The sequence below is a fragment of the Anser anser genome, assembly GCF_964211835.1.
Source record: "Anser anser genome assembly, contig: HAP1_SCAFFOLD_32, whole genome shotgun sequence".
In the NCBI taxonomy this organism is placed as follows: Eukaryota; Metazoa; Chordata; class Aves; order Anseriformes; family Anatidae; genus Anser; species Anser anser.
The window spans coordinates 4,030,532-4,044,486 of NW_028154148.1; the positions used below are offsets into that span (position 1 = coordinate 4,030,532).

Sequence of the window (13,955 nt, forward strand, 5' to 3'; positions counted from 1 at the left end):
ATATTAATCCATATCATACTAATACAATGAGAAATGATGAGTTTCTTGCTAAGGAAACCATTAGACAGACTGCTGAGAGATGGGCGAGCTGGAGCTCACTGAAATTCAAAGCAGCAACTGGGTTGGTGAGAGCAGTCTGAATGATCCAAGAGTAAGGGGAGGGCAAAGCAGGAGAACCCCTGGGGAGTGCATAGGTCCAGAGAGGCAGCTGGAAAGGGGACATCCAGCGGCGTCTGTGTAATGAAGTTGGTTTTTTACCTGTAAAATGAGGGAGCGCACCATGATAGACAAAGCAATAACAATGCAAGTACAGGTGAACACCAGTATTTCTTCTCCTCTGCTGAATATAGGTCATGGAAGTTAGCATTTCTTTATGATAGAAATTACCATTCACGTGAGACATTTAACGGAAGGAGTTGAATCATTTGGGCTGAGGAGTAGTTGCTTTATTAATTGAGTACTAAAGAAATAACTGGGTATTCGGGCAGAACTTTGCTGTCTGACAATAAGCATAACCAGGGAAAACCTCCTGTGGCCCCGTTGTGTTTGAGGCACTTCCCTGGACCAGCAGATGTCAGAAAAGACCTGCAGGAGACCGGAGCCCTTCGGAAAAATCAGGTGGAGCCAGGTGGAGTTCCCAGGGCACCTCCACTGCCAGCAGTGGTCTTTGTCCCTGTAACTGCAGCCCAGCCCAGCACAGGAAACCTCTTCAAAGACAAACCCCTTCTTCTGTGGGTTCCTGGCACTGACCTAGATTTGAAATGGCCATTGGAATCCCATGATATTGTTATTCCTACTTAACCCATGATACCCCTTATTCCTACGAGACACTTGAACATCCATTTACCTTCCTGGGTCATGTTTAGCAAACTGGCTGAAAAACTCCAGTATAGCATGTTTCAAATGGCTGAGCCAGAACCCATCAGCTTGTTCCACTTTGGAAACTGTCCCTGTCTACCTAAGGTTTTGAAAGTGAAAAATGTGAAATGACCTGTCAGGTCAATGCACAGAGTAAGGGAAAGTCACACATATTGTGCTGGAGTGTCAGAAGGCAAAAAGCACTGCACTGTGCCTCAGAGTAATCAAGGAGACCTAATCCAGTTCATCTGTGAGATAAAGCAGAGTGAAGGATGTTGAGTTGTGGCCTAACATGAGGAAGGATGTACATCACTGGTGAAGGAGCTGTCTTTTTGTGCCATCACCAATGCAAATTACACAAGAACTACGTCAAATAAAGGTAACCTGTCCCACCCTGGCCCTGTCACACCACGGGGTAGCGGAGGCACTATTTTCAGTTTCAGCCTCTTTTTCAGAGAGGCTTTGCCCTCTCCCTGCGCACCACGGCGCACAGCCTGGTTGTGGACACTCCGTGAGCGCCTTGCAGGTCGTGGCAGGCTGCGGTGAGGGGACGAATGCCCTGGGCCCCCTTCCTGCTCTGCCCAGGCCAGCAAGGGCCCCGAGCGGCCTCGTGTCCCCTGCCCCTGCAGCTCGGGGCTCCCTTCCCCAGCCCTGGCTCTGCAGCACCAAGCCCTGCTGGGAGCCCTCCCCTGCATGCTGCCACCGCTCCCTGACGCTGCTGGTGCCCTCTGCCGGGCACTGCCCAGCCCAGCCCAGCCCCTGCCCACCTCTCCCCACCTCCCGGACCTCTCCCCAGCCCAGCAGCCCAGGCTGGGTTGGCCCCAGGCCAGTGCCCACCGCAGGCTGCTGCAGGGCTCTGGGCACGGCCAGCACAGCCCCAGCCCCTCGCAAGGCACCGCAGCTGCTGGCACAAAGGCGGCTCTGGGCCTCCCCAGCAGCCCCCGCGCTGGGGCCAGCCACGGCTCAGGAGATGGAGGGCCGTGAAGCTGCAGGAGCCCTGCTCTCCTGCCTGGGACATCCCCAGCACAGAGTGCCTGTGCCCCGCAGGGCCAGCCCCGCTCCCCAGGCCAGCACAAGAGGCCTGGCCCAGGCACAGAGCAGCTGCAGATTCCTCTCCAGGATGCCATTTGCCATCAGACCCAGCACCACTGGGACTAGTACCAGGCCAGTCAAGGCCAGTTACTTTTTTCTGGGGCGTAGTCAAGGAAGAAGGCAGCTCCCGGTCCAGCCCTTGGTCCTTCACTGATCACGCTGGGGTTCTGATCCATTGTGAGGCCCAGAAAAGCAAGAGGTCTGTTCAGGAAGCAGCTCCTTGGGTTTATTCCTGAAACAGGTTTGCAAGAGGCGTGCAGAGATATTGAAGAGATGCCAATGTAGAGATAAGAGGACTGTCACCAACATACATGAGATCTCAGGGCTTATCCAAATACAAGAAGCACAATGTGGAAGCCAGAAGAGAGCAGCAGTGAAAAGGCCATGTCCTGCTGCTGGCCATGGCCATGGCTCCAGGGAAGCAGCAGCCCCGACCCGAAGGCAGCAGAGAGGCAGAGCCCAGCGGGCAGTGAGGGGCAGCCGCGAGGGCCAGCGGGGCTGCTCCTCCCTGTGGCAGCTGGGCTCTGGGCCCTGAGCCCCTCCTGCGTGCTGGGGCTGCTCCCCCACCTCCAGGCAAGGGGAGAAACGGAAGCTGAGACCTATGAAGTTCGAAAGGTTTCTTCAGTAGGTGTAGGTACACAGGAAGCCGGCTTCTATAGGTAAATAACTGACAAGGAGGAGACTAAGAATAACATTATTTAATCAAAAGCATATTAATTATATAAAATAATAATACAGGCATTTAGTAACAGAAGAAATCTTGAAAGTTTCTGAGAAAAGTTTCTGAGAAAAGGGATTTTTAATTGTAGGCATATTATTATAGGTGAATTTGCTGAAGATGTGTGCATTCAAGTAGTGTCCTCACTGAATCCCTTAGTTCCTGGTTCCTCAGGCTGTAGATGAGGGGGTTCACTGCTGGAGGTACCACCGAGTACAGGAAAGACACCAGCAGGTCCAGGGATGGGGAAGAGATGGAGGGGGGCTTCAGGTAGGCAGAAATGCCAGTGCTGACCATCAGGGAGACCACGGCCAGGTGCGGGAGGCACGTGGAAAAGGCTTTGTGCCGGCCCTGCTCAGAGGGCATCCTCAGCACCACCCTGAGGATCTGAATATAAGAAATAACAATGAAAATAGAACAACCAAATAATACAGAAATACTGATTACAAGTGCCCCAACTTCTCTGAGGTAGGCATCTGAGCAGGAGACCTTGAGGATCTGGGGGATCTCACAGAAGAACTGGTCCACTGCATTGCCTTGGCAGAGGGGCAGGGAAAAGGTAGTGGCCGTGTGCAGGACAGCATTGAGAAAGCCACTGCCCCAGGCAGCTGCTGCCATCTGGGCACAAGTTCTGCTGCCCAAGAGGCTCCCGTAGTGCAGGGGCTTGCAGATGGCAACGTAGCGGTCATAGGACATGATGGTGAGAACATAAAATTCTGACAAAATCAAGAAGACAAACAGAAAGACCTGTGCAGCACATCCTTGATAGGAGATGGCCCTGGTGTCCCAGAGGGCATTGGCCATGGCTTTGGGCAGAGTGGTGGAGATGCAGCCCAGGTCGAGGAGGGCGAGGTTGAGGAGGAAGAAGTACATGGGGATGTGGAGGCGGTGGTCGCAGGCTACGGCGGTGAGGATGAGGCCGTTGCCCAGGAGGGCAGCCAGGTAGATGCCCAGGAGGAGCCCGAAGTGCAGGAGCTGCAGCTCCCGCGTGTCTGCGAATGCCAGCAGGAGGAACTCAGTGATGGAGCTTCTGTTGAGCATCTGCTGTTTAGAGGCATTGGGTTCTGCTCAAAGAATAGAAAGACATTAATAATGTACAACCGACTTAGCAGAGGAAAACTCATTCCATTTCTCATTTAAATCTCCCCAAAGGATTCTCCACCTCCAGGCAGGCATATGGCAGGTCCCTTTCCTGAGTTCTACTTGGTCCTGCCTTAGGGTGTCCCTGGGAGCAAGAGACTTTGTTGTGGGCAATGGAAGAGTCAGTCCTGTCCTACAGCCAGACATAAAGAGGAATTTGGTGTCATCTCAGCTTTACTTTACTCCTAATGCCAAAGACTTTTGCCGCAGTTTGGCTCACATTCAAACCAACTGCTGAGGAGTGCTGTTGGGATTTTTATTTTTATTTTGTATTTTTTATTCTAGCTGCCCCAAGACACCTGAAGGCTGCTTCTAAGTACGAGTTAAGGCCCGAAGTCCATCAGTCCTGCTATCAGCTGCCCTCTGCTGCCATTTCTTTGATCTACAAGAGAGTTGCACTCAGAAGAGCATCTCAAAAAAAACATGGATGCTGCTGAGAGCAGAGGAAACCAGGCTCCAAGTGCCCATCTCCAGACCCCTCACCCTGTCCCCGTACTCCCCTTCCCACAAGCACCCCGAGGGCTCACTCCATGGGCAGGTGAAACCCCCATCCCCAGGCAGCCTGGGAACAAGAGCAGCAGCAGCACGGCCAGGTGGAGAAGCCAGGAGGAATGGCAGCGTGCTGCTGCCAGGGGAGGCAAGGCCAGGGAGGGACAGACGGACACTCAGCACACCCTCCTGTGCTGCAGCTCTGCCTGCAGAGGAGGCAGCTCCTGCTGGGGACAGCGGGGGCTTGAGGGCAGAGGCTGTGCTGGTGGCAGAGGAGAGCAGGGGGTGTCCCAGGGAAGGTGCCTGCCCTGCAGGGGATGGCAGGGGGGTGCCTGAGCTCTCCCTCACACAGCATTTCTGGCAGCAGTTTCCTCCCACCGCCTGCCCATGTCCCTGCTGCCTACCCATGTCCCTGCTGGGAGCCGCTTCTGTGTCCCCACGTCTCCTCCCTGTCCATGCTCACAGATCCATCCCACAAGCTGTGTACTCAGATTCACTCAGATTCCCCTCCACTGCAGGAATCTGAAAGTACAGAATTCAAAAAAAGCTCAGATAAACTGATGCTCAGTCTTCCTCTTGAAATGCCCCCTTATAAATGACATTCTCCAAAGCATATGCTACACTTTTCTGGAAAAACAGAGATACAACTATCCCGACAGATGCTGTCAGGCATTGGATGTGCCAGCTGTAGAAGACCCCTCTGGCATCCCCACCTGCATGGCCCTGCTGCCAGAGACTCACGGTGCCAAGAGCCTGCAGATCTGTCCTGCCACACGCTGCCCTCTGTTGCTGCGCTCCTCACTGCCTCCAAGCCCTCTCTCCTTCTCTCCTCTCCCCGTGCCACCTGCGGTCAGAGCCCCCAGCCCTGCTGCGCTGCGCACAGGAGCTGCTCCTGGGCACAGCTGTCTCTCTGCACCAGGGCCCTCTTGCCACGAGCTCTCTCTGTCCCACGAGCCCGGCCCAGCTCAGCACCAGACACCCAGCCCAAGGCATTGGAATCCCCCCTCGGGGGGCTTTGGGGAGGAGCCCACGAACCTCAGGCACTGAGAGACAATTGAAGACATCTCTCAACAAGTCCAAGTCAGAGGCAAGTTTCCTGCAGTGTCCCCCTGAGGGCCAGCACTGACACAGCCTCCCTTGGAGCTCGTTAGAGCAGAGCATTGGAGGCAATGAGGACAAGGAGACAAAGGCAGTGTGAAGGTGGCACTGATGTGTAGGAAAAATGGATGTGTTTCACGAATGAAAAGGGCCAGGCCTTGACTCCCCATCCCTGGGAAGGGAGATCCTTTCCCTTCACACACTGCTCAGGGCTCTTCCTGGGGCAGGAGGAGATGGGGATGTGCATGGCCAAGTGCAGGAGAATGGTACGAGCCCTGCCTGGTTCATGGGTGGGGGCGAGGAGGCAATGAGGCCCTGGTGCTTTACCGATAAGCTGTCTCCTCCTAGGCCTCAGTGGCAGAGACAACAGCCAGAGCCATGGACACAAAGCCCTGGGTCCTGTTGGGACTCTCAGCCTTGTCACAGCCCTCTATCCTGTCTACACCAGACTGTCCTAGGGACTCCCAGACTTGCACATCTTTTCCTGCTGGCTCTAAGCCCTTGTCCCTGTGGTGTCACACCGGATCTGAGCTGAGTCTGATAACTCAGATCTTCTTGGTGGCCATGCTCCTCGTAAGGCAGCTCTGTAGGGAGCTGGCCTGGTTCCTGGTGAGCAGCACCACTGCTCGTATGGCATCCCTCGTGGTGCCCAGGCCCTCCTCCTCCTGGGCACTGCTCACTCAGCAGGGTCCCAGTCTGCCCTGATGTGTGGGGTTGCTCTTCCTCTGCTGCAGGACTGGGCTCTTCTCCTTGTAAAGGTCAAGAGGTTCCTTTAGGCCAAATCCTGCAGTTTCTCAAGGTTCTCCTGGACAGATGCTCCATTCTGTCAGCTGTTAATATCTGCAGGCAGATGGCTCACCCTGATTATGCCGTCCCTCACAAGGTAACAGCAGCAGGAATTTGCAGGACAGTTTGGACAATACGGCAGCAACCAGTTGAATGGTATTACAGCACAGAATCATTTAAGGGTACGGGATAGAAGGCTGCCCAATTCGACTTTTTCTCTTCTTCCTTCTAATGCATGCTGTTATTTTGTCTGGAGCTGTGCCCTATATACAAACACTGCACCATACCAGCTAATAGGAAGAAAATAAAGTCTATCCCAGCCACAACGAGGACAATATCCACCCCATATTCCACACCATCTGCATCGTGCTCAGCTCCAGTACTTTCTAATTAATCTCCACCACCTTTTCTCTTTTGATATACACACAGAGATATCATGCCCTTCGTCTGTGGGTGTCCTGGAGTTGGCTAGGATGGAGTTAATTTTCCTCCTAGTAGCTGGTATGATGCTGTGTTTTGCATTGAGCATGAGAAGAATGATGATCACACACTGATGGCTTAGTTGTTGCCCAGCAGTGGAGGGCTGGGGGTGCCTGAGGAGCTGGGGGGGACAGAAGCAGGACAGCTGACCCCAAGTGGCCAAAGGAATGTTCCATACCGCAGCCGTCATGCTGAACAATCAATATGGGGTGGCTGGCCAGGGTAGGGGGTACCACTGCTGCGGGACAGGCAATCACCATCACGATCATCATCATCATTCTTCGTATTATTTGTCTTCCCTTTCTGTCCCATTAAACTGTCTTTATCTCAACCCATGACTTTTTTTTTTTAGTTTATTTTATTTTTTTCCCCCTGCTCATTCTCTCCTGCATCCGCTGGGGGTGTAGCAGGGTGTGTGTGTGAGGGAATGGCTGTGTGGTGCTGAGCTGCCTGCTGGGTTAAACCACGCTCTTTTTGGTGCCCAACATGGAGCATAAAGTTTGAGCCAATGACAGATCTCACCACAGCATGTTAAAAGTAAACCTTTATAAGCATGAGTTGATTTTAATGGTTGCTGATCACAAACTTGATTTTCTTTCTTTTTTTAATTTTTTTTTTAATCTCAGGTCTGTTGTGCTCAATTTCAGAACTGTGTTGTATAGCACATTACTTACTGTATGTCTCCCCTGTCATGCTCTTTATCTTTTCTGATGGCTGCTTCAAGTTTATTCTTTTGTTGTATCGTGTAACACTGGCTTATGATATGACTCAGAAACTATTAAGAATTACACTCTTGACCTTTTCTCCTCAGGAAACCAAGCCATGGGGGAGACAAGGGGAGGACACTTTTCCCCGCTGGTTCACTCTCCCTTTCTCCTTCACCTCCCCCTCCTCCTCCAGGCTAGTTACACTAGCTCTTCAAAGCTCTGAATATCCTTGGGATGGTCAAACCAGCATGTTCCTATTGTTATGTCTCCTGCATATTTTTCAGCTTTTGTTTATGTTTAAGCAACTACTTAATGCATGCCATCCAGAGATCTGTCCAGAGGCAGGGGAGTGAGGAGTGGCAGGGACTGTGGGAGGATCTGGGCACGCACCTAGAGCAGGGGGCACCTCCAAAGCTTTGGAACTTCATCCCTGAGAAAGTACAGAATCCTAAAAAACTGCAAAATGCTTGAAAAAGTTGTGTTATCACCCTGGCATTTCCAAAGAGACACATACCACTGCAGTGTGCTGGGTCTCGGCCTATGCTTACAGAGCCACAATCAATGATCAATGCCACTCCAACCTCTGTGACAAGCCCTGCAGCCACTCCAACCCCTCTGACAGACCCTGCAGCCACTACAGCATCTGCAAAATGTCCTGCAGCAACTCCAGCTCCTTTTATGGGCCCTGTGTCTGCGACAGAAAACCAATCTTTTGTCTGTATCAGTTGCTCGTATATGGAAGAAAAACAGAAAAAACAGTTTTTCTTTCTTTATTTCTATTTATTATTTATTTTTAAGAAAGGAAAGGAACTCCTACCCAGACAAGAAAGGAGGAGAAAGAAGATGAGGCAGGCTTCAGAAAAGCTGGGCCATCATGTGAGTAGGAGGATGAAGAGGAAGAGGTCCTAAGAGCATCAGTAACCACGCGATCCCTATCCCTATGCTGCTCTGGTGCTGGGAGAAACGGGGCCCCTCCCTGGACTCAGGGGGCAGGAAAGGAGAGATGGTGGGTACACACGATGTGTCACCCTGTGGTTTCACCTGTGTGACCATGGAGAGGACATGAGAAAGTGGGATGGAAAATCTGCCTCAACCCTAGAGGCACGGGTATGGGAGTGGCAAGGAAAAACAGTCACAAAAAGTTGTTCTTAGAGAACTGCTGCTCCACTTTCCAGCGGGCAGTCCTGCAGACACAGTAAGAATACTATGAGCAGGACTAGAGGGACCCTGCCTCCAGCCAGGGGGAGGAAGGGGACCATCGGCTGTATTGGACTGTGTGGATTCAAAGGCCTTGCACATCAGGCCCCCAGAAGTCTGAGGCTCCAGTGGACACCACTGCACAGCGTACCCTAGTGCCATCAAGCTGTGGAGGGGTGAACCCATTTGTATGTCTGGAGTGACAGGGGGATCCCAACACTGACCTGTACTGGAGGCTGAAGTGAGTCTAAGTGGGAAGGAGTGGCAAAAGCACCCCACTGGGACTGGCCCCGGACTCTGTATATCCTTGGAAGAGACTGCTTCAGGAGAGGAGAGATATTTCAAGGACCCAAAAGGGTATGGGTGGGCTTTTGGCACAGCTGCCTTGGAGACGGAGGACATGATGCTGTTGTCTGCCTTGCCTTGGTCTCTCACAGGACCCTTCTGTTGTGGGGTTGATGAGGGCTGAAGGACAGCTGGTGCCAATCACTGCCACAGCCGTGCACCTCAGTCAGTAGAGCACCAACCGAGTCCACTGACAGAGGATTGTTGTGGCCTGAAGGAAGCCATGCAGTGCTGAGTGCTGCCATGCCGGACACGGTAGAGCTTCCATGCAAGCTGGGATCAAAGGCACCCAAGCGTTTTGCCACAACTGATATCGCTAATGCATTATTCTCCATGCGTTTGCCAGCAGATTGAAGGCCACAGCTTGCTTTCAAGCTGGCATCGACTGCCCCAGGGCAGGAAACTCAGCCCTACCATTTGCCATGGACTGATCCAGAGTGGCCTGGAAGAGGAGGAAGCTCCTGAACACCTGCAGTACATCGATGGCATCGTTGTGTGGGGTGACACAGCAGAGGAAGTGTTTGAGAAAGGGAAGAAAATACTCCAAATTCCTCTGAAAGCTGATTTTGCACTAAAAGAACTGAAGGTGAAGGGACGTGCACAAGAGATCCTGCTGCAGGCTGGCCAGGGTCAGGGGGACCAATGCTCAGGGACAGGTTGAGCATCGGTGAGGGGCTTCTCAGGAATTGCATGGTGCATCACTTACTTTGTACATATTATTCTTATTAATGTTATTATTATTATTGTTATTATTACTATTTTAACTTCCTTTTCTCTCTTCTCAAATTTGAAATCATTCACTATTGTCTGGGCCCTTGTGCTAGTTGAAACAAATACACTGTCTACACATCAGGGTCACCTTCACATTGCCTTTGTCTCCTTGTCCTCACTGCCTCCAATGCTCTGCTCTAACGAGCTCCAAGGGAGGCTGTGTCAGTGCTGGCCCTCAGGGGGACACTGCAGGAAACTTGCCTCTGACTTGGACTTGTTGAGAGATGGCTTCAATTGTCTCCCAGTGCCTGAGGTTCCTGGGCGCTTCACCAGAACCCCCCCAGGGGGGATTCCAATGCCTTGGGCTGGGCGTCTGGTGCTGAGCTGGGCCGGGCTCGTGGGACAGAGAGAGCTCGTGGCAAGAGGGCCCTGGTGCAGAGAGACAGCTGTGCCCAGGAGCAGCTCCTGTGCACAGCGCAGCAGGGCTGGGGGCTCTGACCGCAGCTGGCACGGGGAGAGGAGAGAAGGAGAGAGGGCTTGGAGGCAGTTGGCAGTGGGAGGATGCTGAGAGCTGCCTGCAGGAGAAATCTGCACAGCCCTTGACAAGGTACGTCTCTGGCTACAGGGCCATGCGGCTGCAATTGCCAGAGGGGTTTTCTACAGCTGGCACATCCGATTCCTGATAGCATCTGTCGGGATAGTAGTCTCTCTGTTTCTCCAGCAAAGGGTAGAAGATGCTGTAGAGAATGGCATTTATTAGAGGAAATTTCCAGAGGAAGACTGAGGCTTGGTTTATCTGAAAGGAAAAGGCTTTTTCTTGGATTCTGTGCTTTCAGATTCCTGCAGTGGAGGGGAATCTGAGTGAATCTGAGCACACAGCTTGTGGGATAAGTCTGTGAGCATGGACAGGGAGGAGACGTGGGGACACAGAAGCGGCTCCCAGCAGGGACACGGGCAGGCAGCAGGGACATGGGCAGGCGGTGAGAGGGAGCTGCTGCCAGAAATGCTGTGCGAGGGAGGGCTCAGGCACCTCCCTGCCATCCCCTGCAGGGCAGGCGCCTTCCCTGGGACACCCCCTGCTCTCCTCTGCCACCAGCACAGCCTCTGCCCTCAAGCCCCCGCTGTCCCCAGCAGGAGCTGCCTCCTCTGCAGGCAGAGCTGCAGCACAGGAGGGTGTGCTGAGTGTCCGTCTGTCCCTCCCTGGCCTTGCCTCCCCTGGCAGCAGCACGCTGCCATTCCTCCTGGCTTCTCCACCTGGCCGTGCTGCTGCTGCTCTTGTTCCCAGGCTGCCTGGGGATGGGGGTTTCACCTGCCCATGGAGTGAGCCCTCGGGGTGCCTGGGGGAAGGGGAGTACGGGGACAGGGTGAGGGGTCTGGAGATGGGCACTTGGAGCCTGGCTTCTTCTGCTCTCAGCAGTGTTCAAGCTCTTCACAGGAGAACCTCCTTAGTGCAATTGTCCTGCAGTCAAAGAGATGCCAGCACAGAGCAGCTGAATCCAATGCAGGAAAGGGATCTGCCAGCTGTCTGAGTGCAATTGGGCAAGTGCTTTGATGGGCTTAATTAAGAAATGGGAATGGTTTTCTCAGGTCACTCTGCTGTATTATTAGTGTATTTCTGTTCCTTGGGCAGGACACCATGCCCGGAGGCAGGAAATGGCCAACAGCAGCTCTGTGAGCGAGTTCCTCCTGCTGGCATTCGCAGACACACGGGAGCTGCAGCTCCTGCACTTCGGGCTCTTCCTGGGCATCTACCTGGCTGCCCTCCTGGGCAACGGCCTCATCCTCACTGCCGTAGCCTGCGACCACCGCCTCCACACCCCCATGTACTTCTTCCTCCTCAACCTCGCCCTCCTCGACCTGGGCTGCATCTCCACCACTCTGCCCAAAGCCATGGCCAATGTCCTCTGGGACACCAGGGCCATCTCCTATCAAGGGTGTGCTGCACAGGTCTTTTTTGTCTTCTTAGTTGGAGCGGAGTACTGGTTTCTCACCATCATGGCCTACGACCGCTACATTGCCATCTGCATGCCCCTGCACTACGGGAGCCTCGTGGGCGGCAGAGCTTGTGCCCAGATGGCAGCAGCTGCCTGGGGCAGTGCCTTTCTCAATGCTGTCCTGCACACAGCCACTACCTTTTCCCTGCCCCTCTGCCAAGGCAATGCTGTGGACCAGTTCTTCTGTGAAATCCCCCAGATCCTCAAGCTCTCCTGCTCAGATGCCTACCTCAGGGAAGTTGGGGCACTTGTGTGTAGTGTTTCTTTAGCATCTGCTTGTTTTGTTTTCATTGTGGTGTCCTATGTGCAGATCTTCAGGGCAGTGCTGAGAATGCCCTCTGAGCAGGGCCGGCACAAAGCCTTTTCCACGTGACTCCCTCACCTGGCCGTGGTCTCCCTCAGCACTGCCATGTTTGCCTACCTGAAGCCCCCCTCCATCTCTTCCCCATCCCTGGACCTGGTGGTGGCAGTTCTGTACTCGGTGGTGCCTCCAGCATTGAACCCCCTCATCTACAGCATGAGGAACCAGGAGCTCAAGCATGCGCTCTGGAAATTGATGACTAGATGTTTTTCAGAAGCAATAAATTTCCATTCTACCTCTACAGATGACTAATAATATCAAGGAGTACAAGAACAAGTAATATTATAGATATGATTATTTTTTTGTATGTTTGTATATTGATGAGTGTTTTCGTTACAGGACTAATACGGCTAAAGTTGCCCATTAAAATGATATGATTCATCTCATTTCTTTTACGCTATGTACCTGTCAAATATAGCTCAGAGATTCTGTATTTGAGGAGCCAGGCCCTCTGTGAATTTAAATAAAAGAAAGGAGCCCGTTGTTCCACTTCCATTTCAGTATGTACATGATGAATGCATATACTGAGCCTCTATAAACGAGGAGCCTATCTCTCTGTGAACTTAAACAAAGTGAAGGAGCCTGCACTGCCTTCCTTGTGTGACGTCCTTCTTCTGAGAGCTGCTCTGGCTCTGCAGGGGCAGTGCCATGTGCAGGGCTGCAGAGGAAAAGAGTCCCATCCCAGCAGCACGGGCAGGGAGCACCAGCACTTGGGGCATGCCGAGCTGCTCTCTTGCCACTGCCCCCCTCTGGTGCTGAGCCCTGCTGGTGGGGTCAGGCCCGGCTGCTCCTGTAGCTTGGTGCCAGTGCTGCTGTGGGGCTGTGCTGGGACTGCAGGCAGGGACAGGCAGTGGGCACGGCAGTGGCACAGCTGGCCTGCGCTGCAGCACTTCCCTCCTAAGGGGGGATCTCCTCCAAGGTGGACTGACCACAGCTCAAGGGCTCAATCTGCTGTGAGCAGGCAGAGGAGAGCTCTGCAGCCCCAGGGCACGCAGCAGCCCCAGCCAAGGAGTCTGGCGAGTGATTTGACTGCAAGGTACCTCCTGCCCTAGCACCTCCCAGAACTGGCATGGCACTGGCTCCTGTGTGTCAGAGAGGCTGGGAGCACAGGAGCTGTGCCATGGGCTGGAAGGATCACAACCAGATCACTTCTACCTGGGCAGATTCTGGGCCAAAAAGGGGGTGTTTTGTAGGTGTGGTATTATGAGGGCAGTGTTGCCTCAAAAGCTCCAAGTCCAGTAGGAAGCTAATGGCTGTTAAGTGGCCTGTGGGGTGACTGTTTTCTGAGGCAGCTGACAGGTCATCCCTTGACTCCTGGCTGGGATGTGTGCCTTTAGGCCCACATCTGCTGGTCTCCATGATAGGCCACCAGATGCATCTGCTCTGCACACAGTTTGTGAGATCCTCTCTTCCTAAGTACCGGGTAGGCCCCATAGGGGAAGAGATCTTGAATAGGTGTTGTCATGTCAAAGTTTTCAGCTTTTGCCTGAACTCATCCTTCAGGGCTGCTTTTGTGGTGGTGCAGAGCTGCTGGGCACATTGTGCAGGGTGCTCCTACAGCCTTTGTGTCCTTCTCCGTGCTGGCTTGGGAGCTGCTTCTTTCTCAGGAACAGAGTAGCCAACCGAGGTGAGACAGATACTCTGAGTTCATGAAAGCCATCAGAAAGCTGCCCCTAAGAAGATGACTGATATGGGGAAGTCAGGAGAAGCCTGGCCAGGAGAGATGTGAGATTTGGGGGAGGGAAGAAGAGCTTGGCCAGCAGAAGCTAATGATTTTGGAGAGGTAAGAATGCTCAGGTAATGTCGATCCCACCATAACGCAGACTTAAAGCAGTCGTGTGAGGCCCTTACCCTATTTTAACCTGTAACATTAATACCTAAATCTAAATGCCACTCCACACCCTGACAGGAATCCACTGCTCTAAGTATTTACCACAATATCCCTTGAAGCCAAAATTAGTCCATAACACCATTTCCAT

At 53.1% G+C, this 13,955-nt stretch overlaps 1 protein-coding gene and 1 pseudogene across 2 annotated transcripts; one reads left to right on the top strand and one right to left on the bottom strand.

Moving 5' to 3' along the window:
* Positions 1-2,050: 2,050 nt before the first annotated feature.
* On the bottom strand, positions 2,051-3,709 carry LOC310890675 (olfactory receptor 14C36-like; the record flags this gene model as incomplete). The annotated part of the gene is made up of 1 exon (XM_083852986.1): positions 2,051-3,709. The coding sequence occupies one exon, from the start codon at positions 3,707-3,709 to the stop codon at positions 2,768-2,770; it is 942 nt and encodes a 313-aa protein (XP_083709112.1). The 3' UTR covers positions 2,051-2,767.
* A 6,669-nt stretch (positions 3,710-10,378) lies between these two features.
* Positions 10,379-12,603, top strand: LOC310890647 (olfactory receptor 14C36-like; annotated as a pseudogene). Its single transcript has one exon. The product of its transcript is annotated as an olfactory receptor 14C36-like (transcript).
* The last annotated feature ends 1,352 nt before the right edge of the window (positions 12,604-13,955 follow it).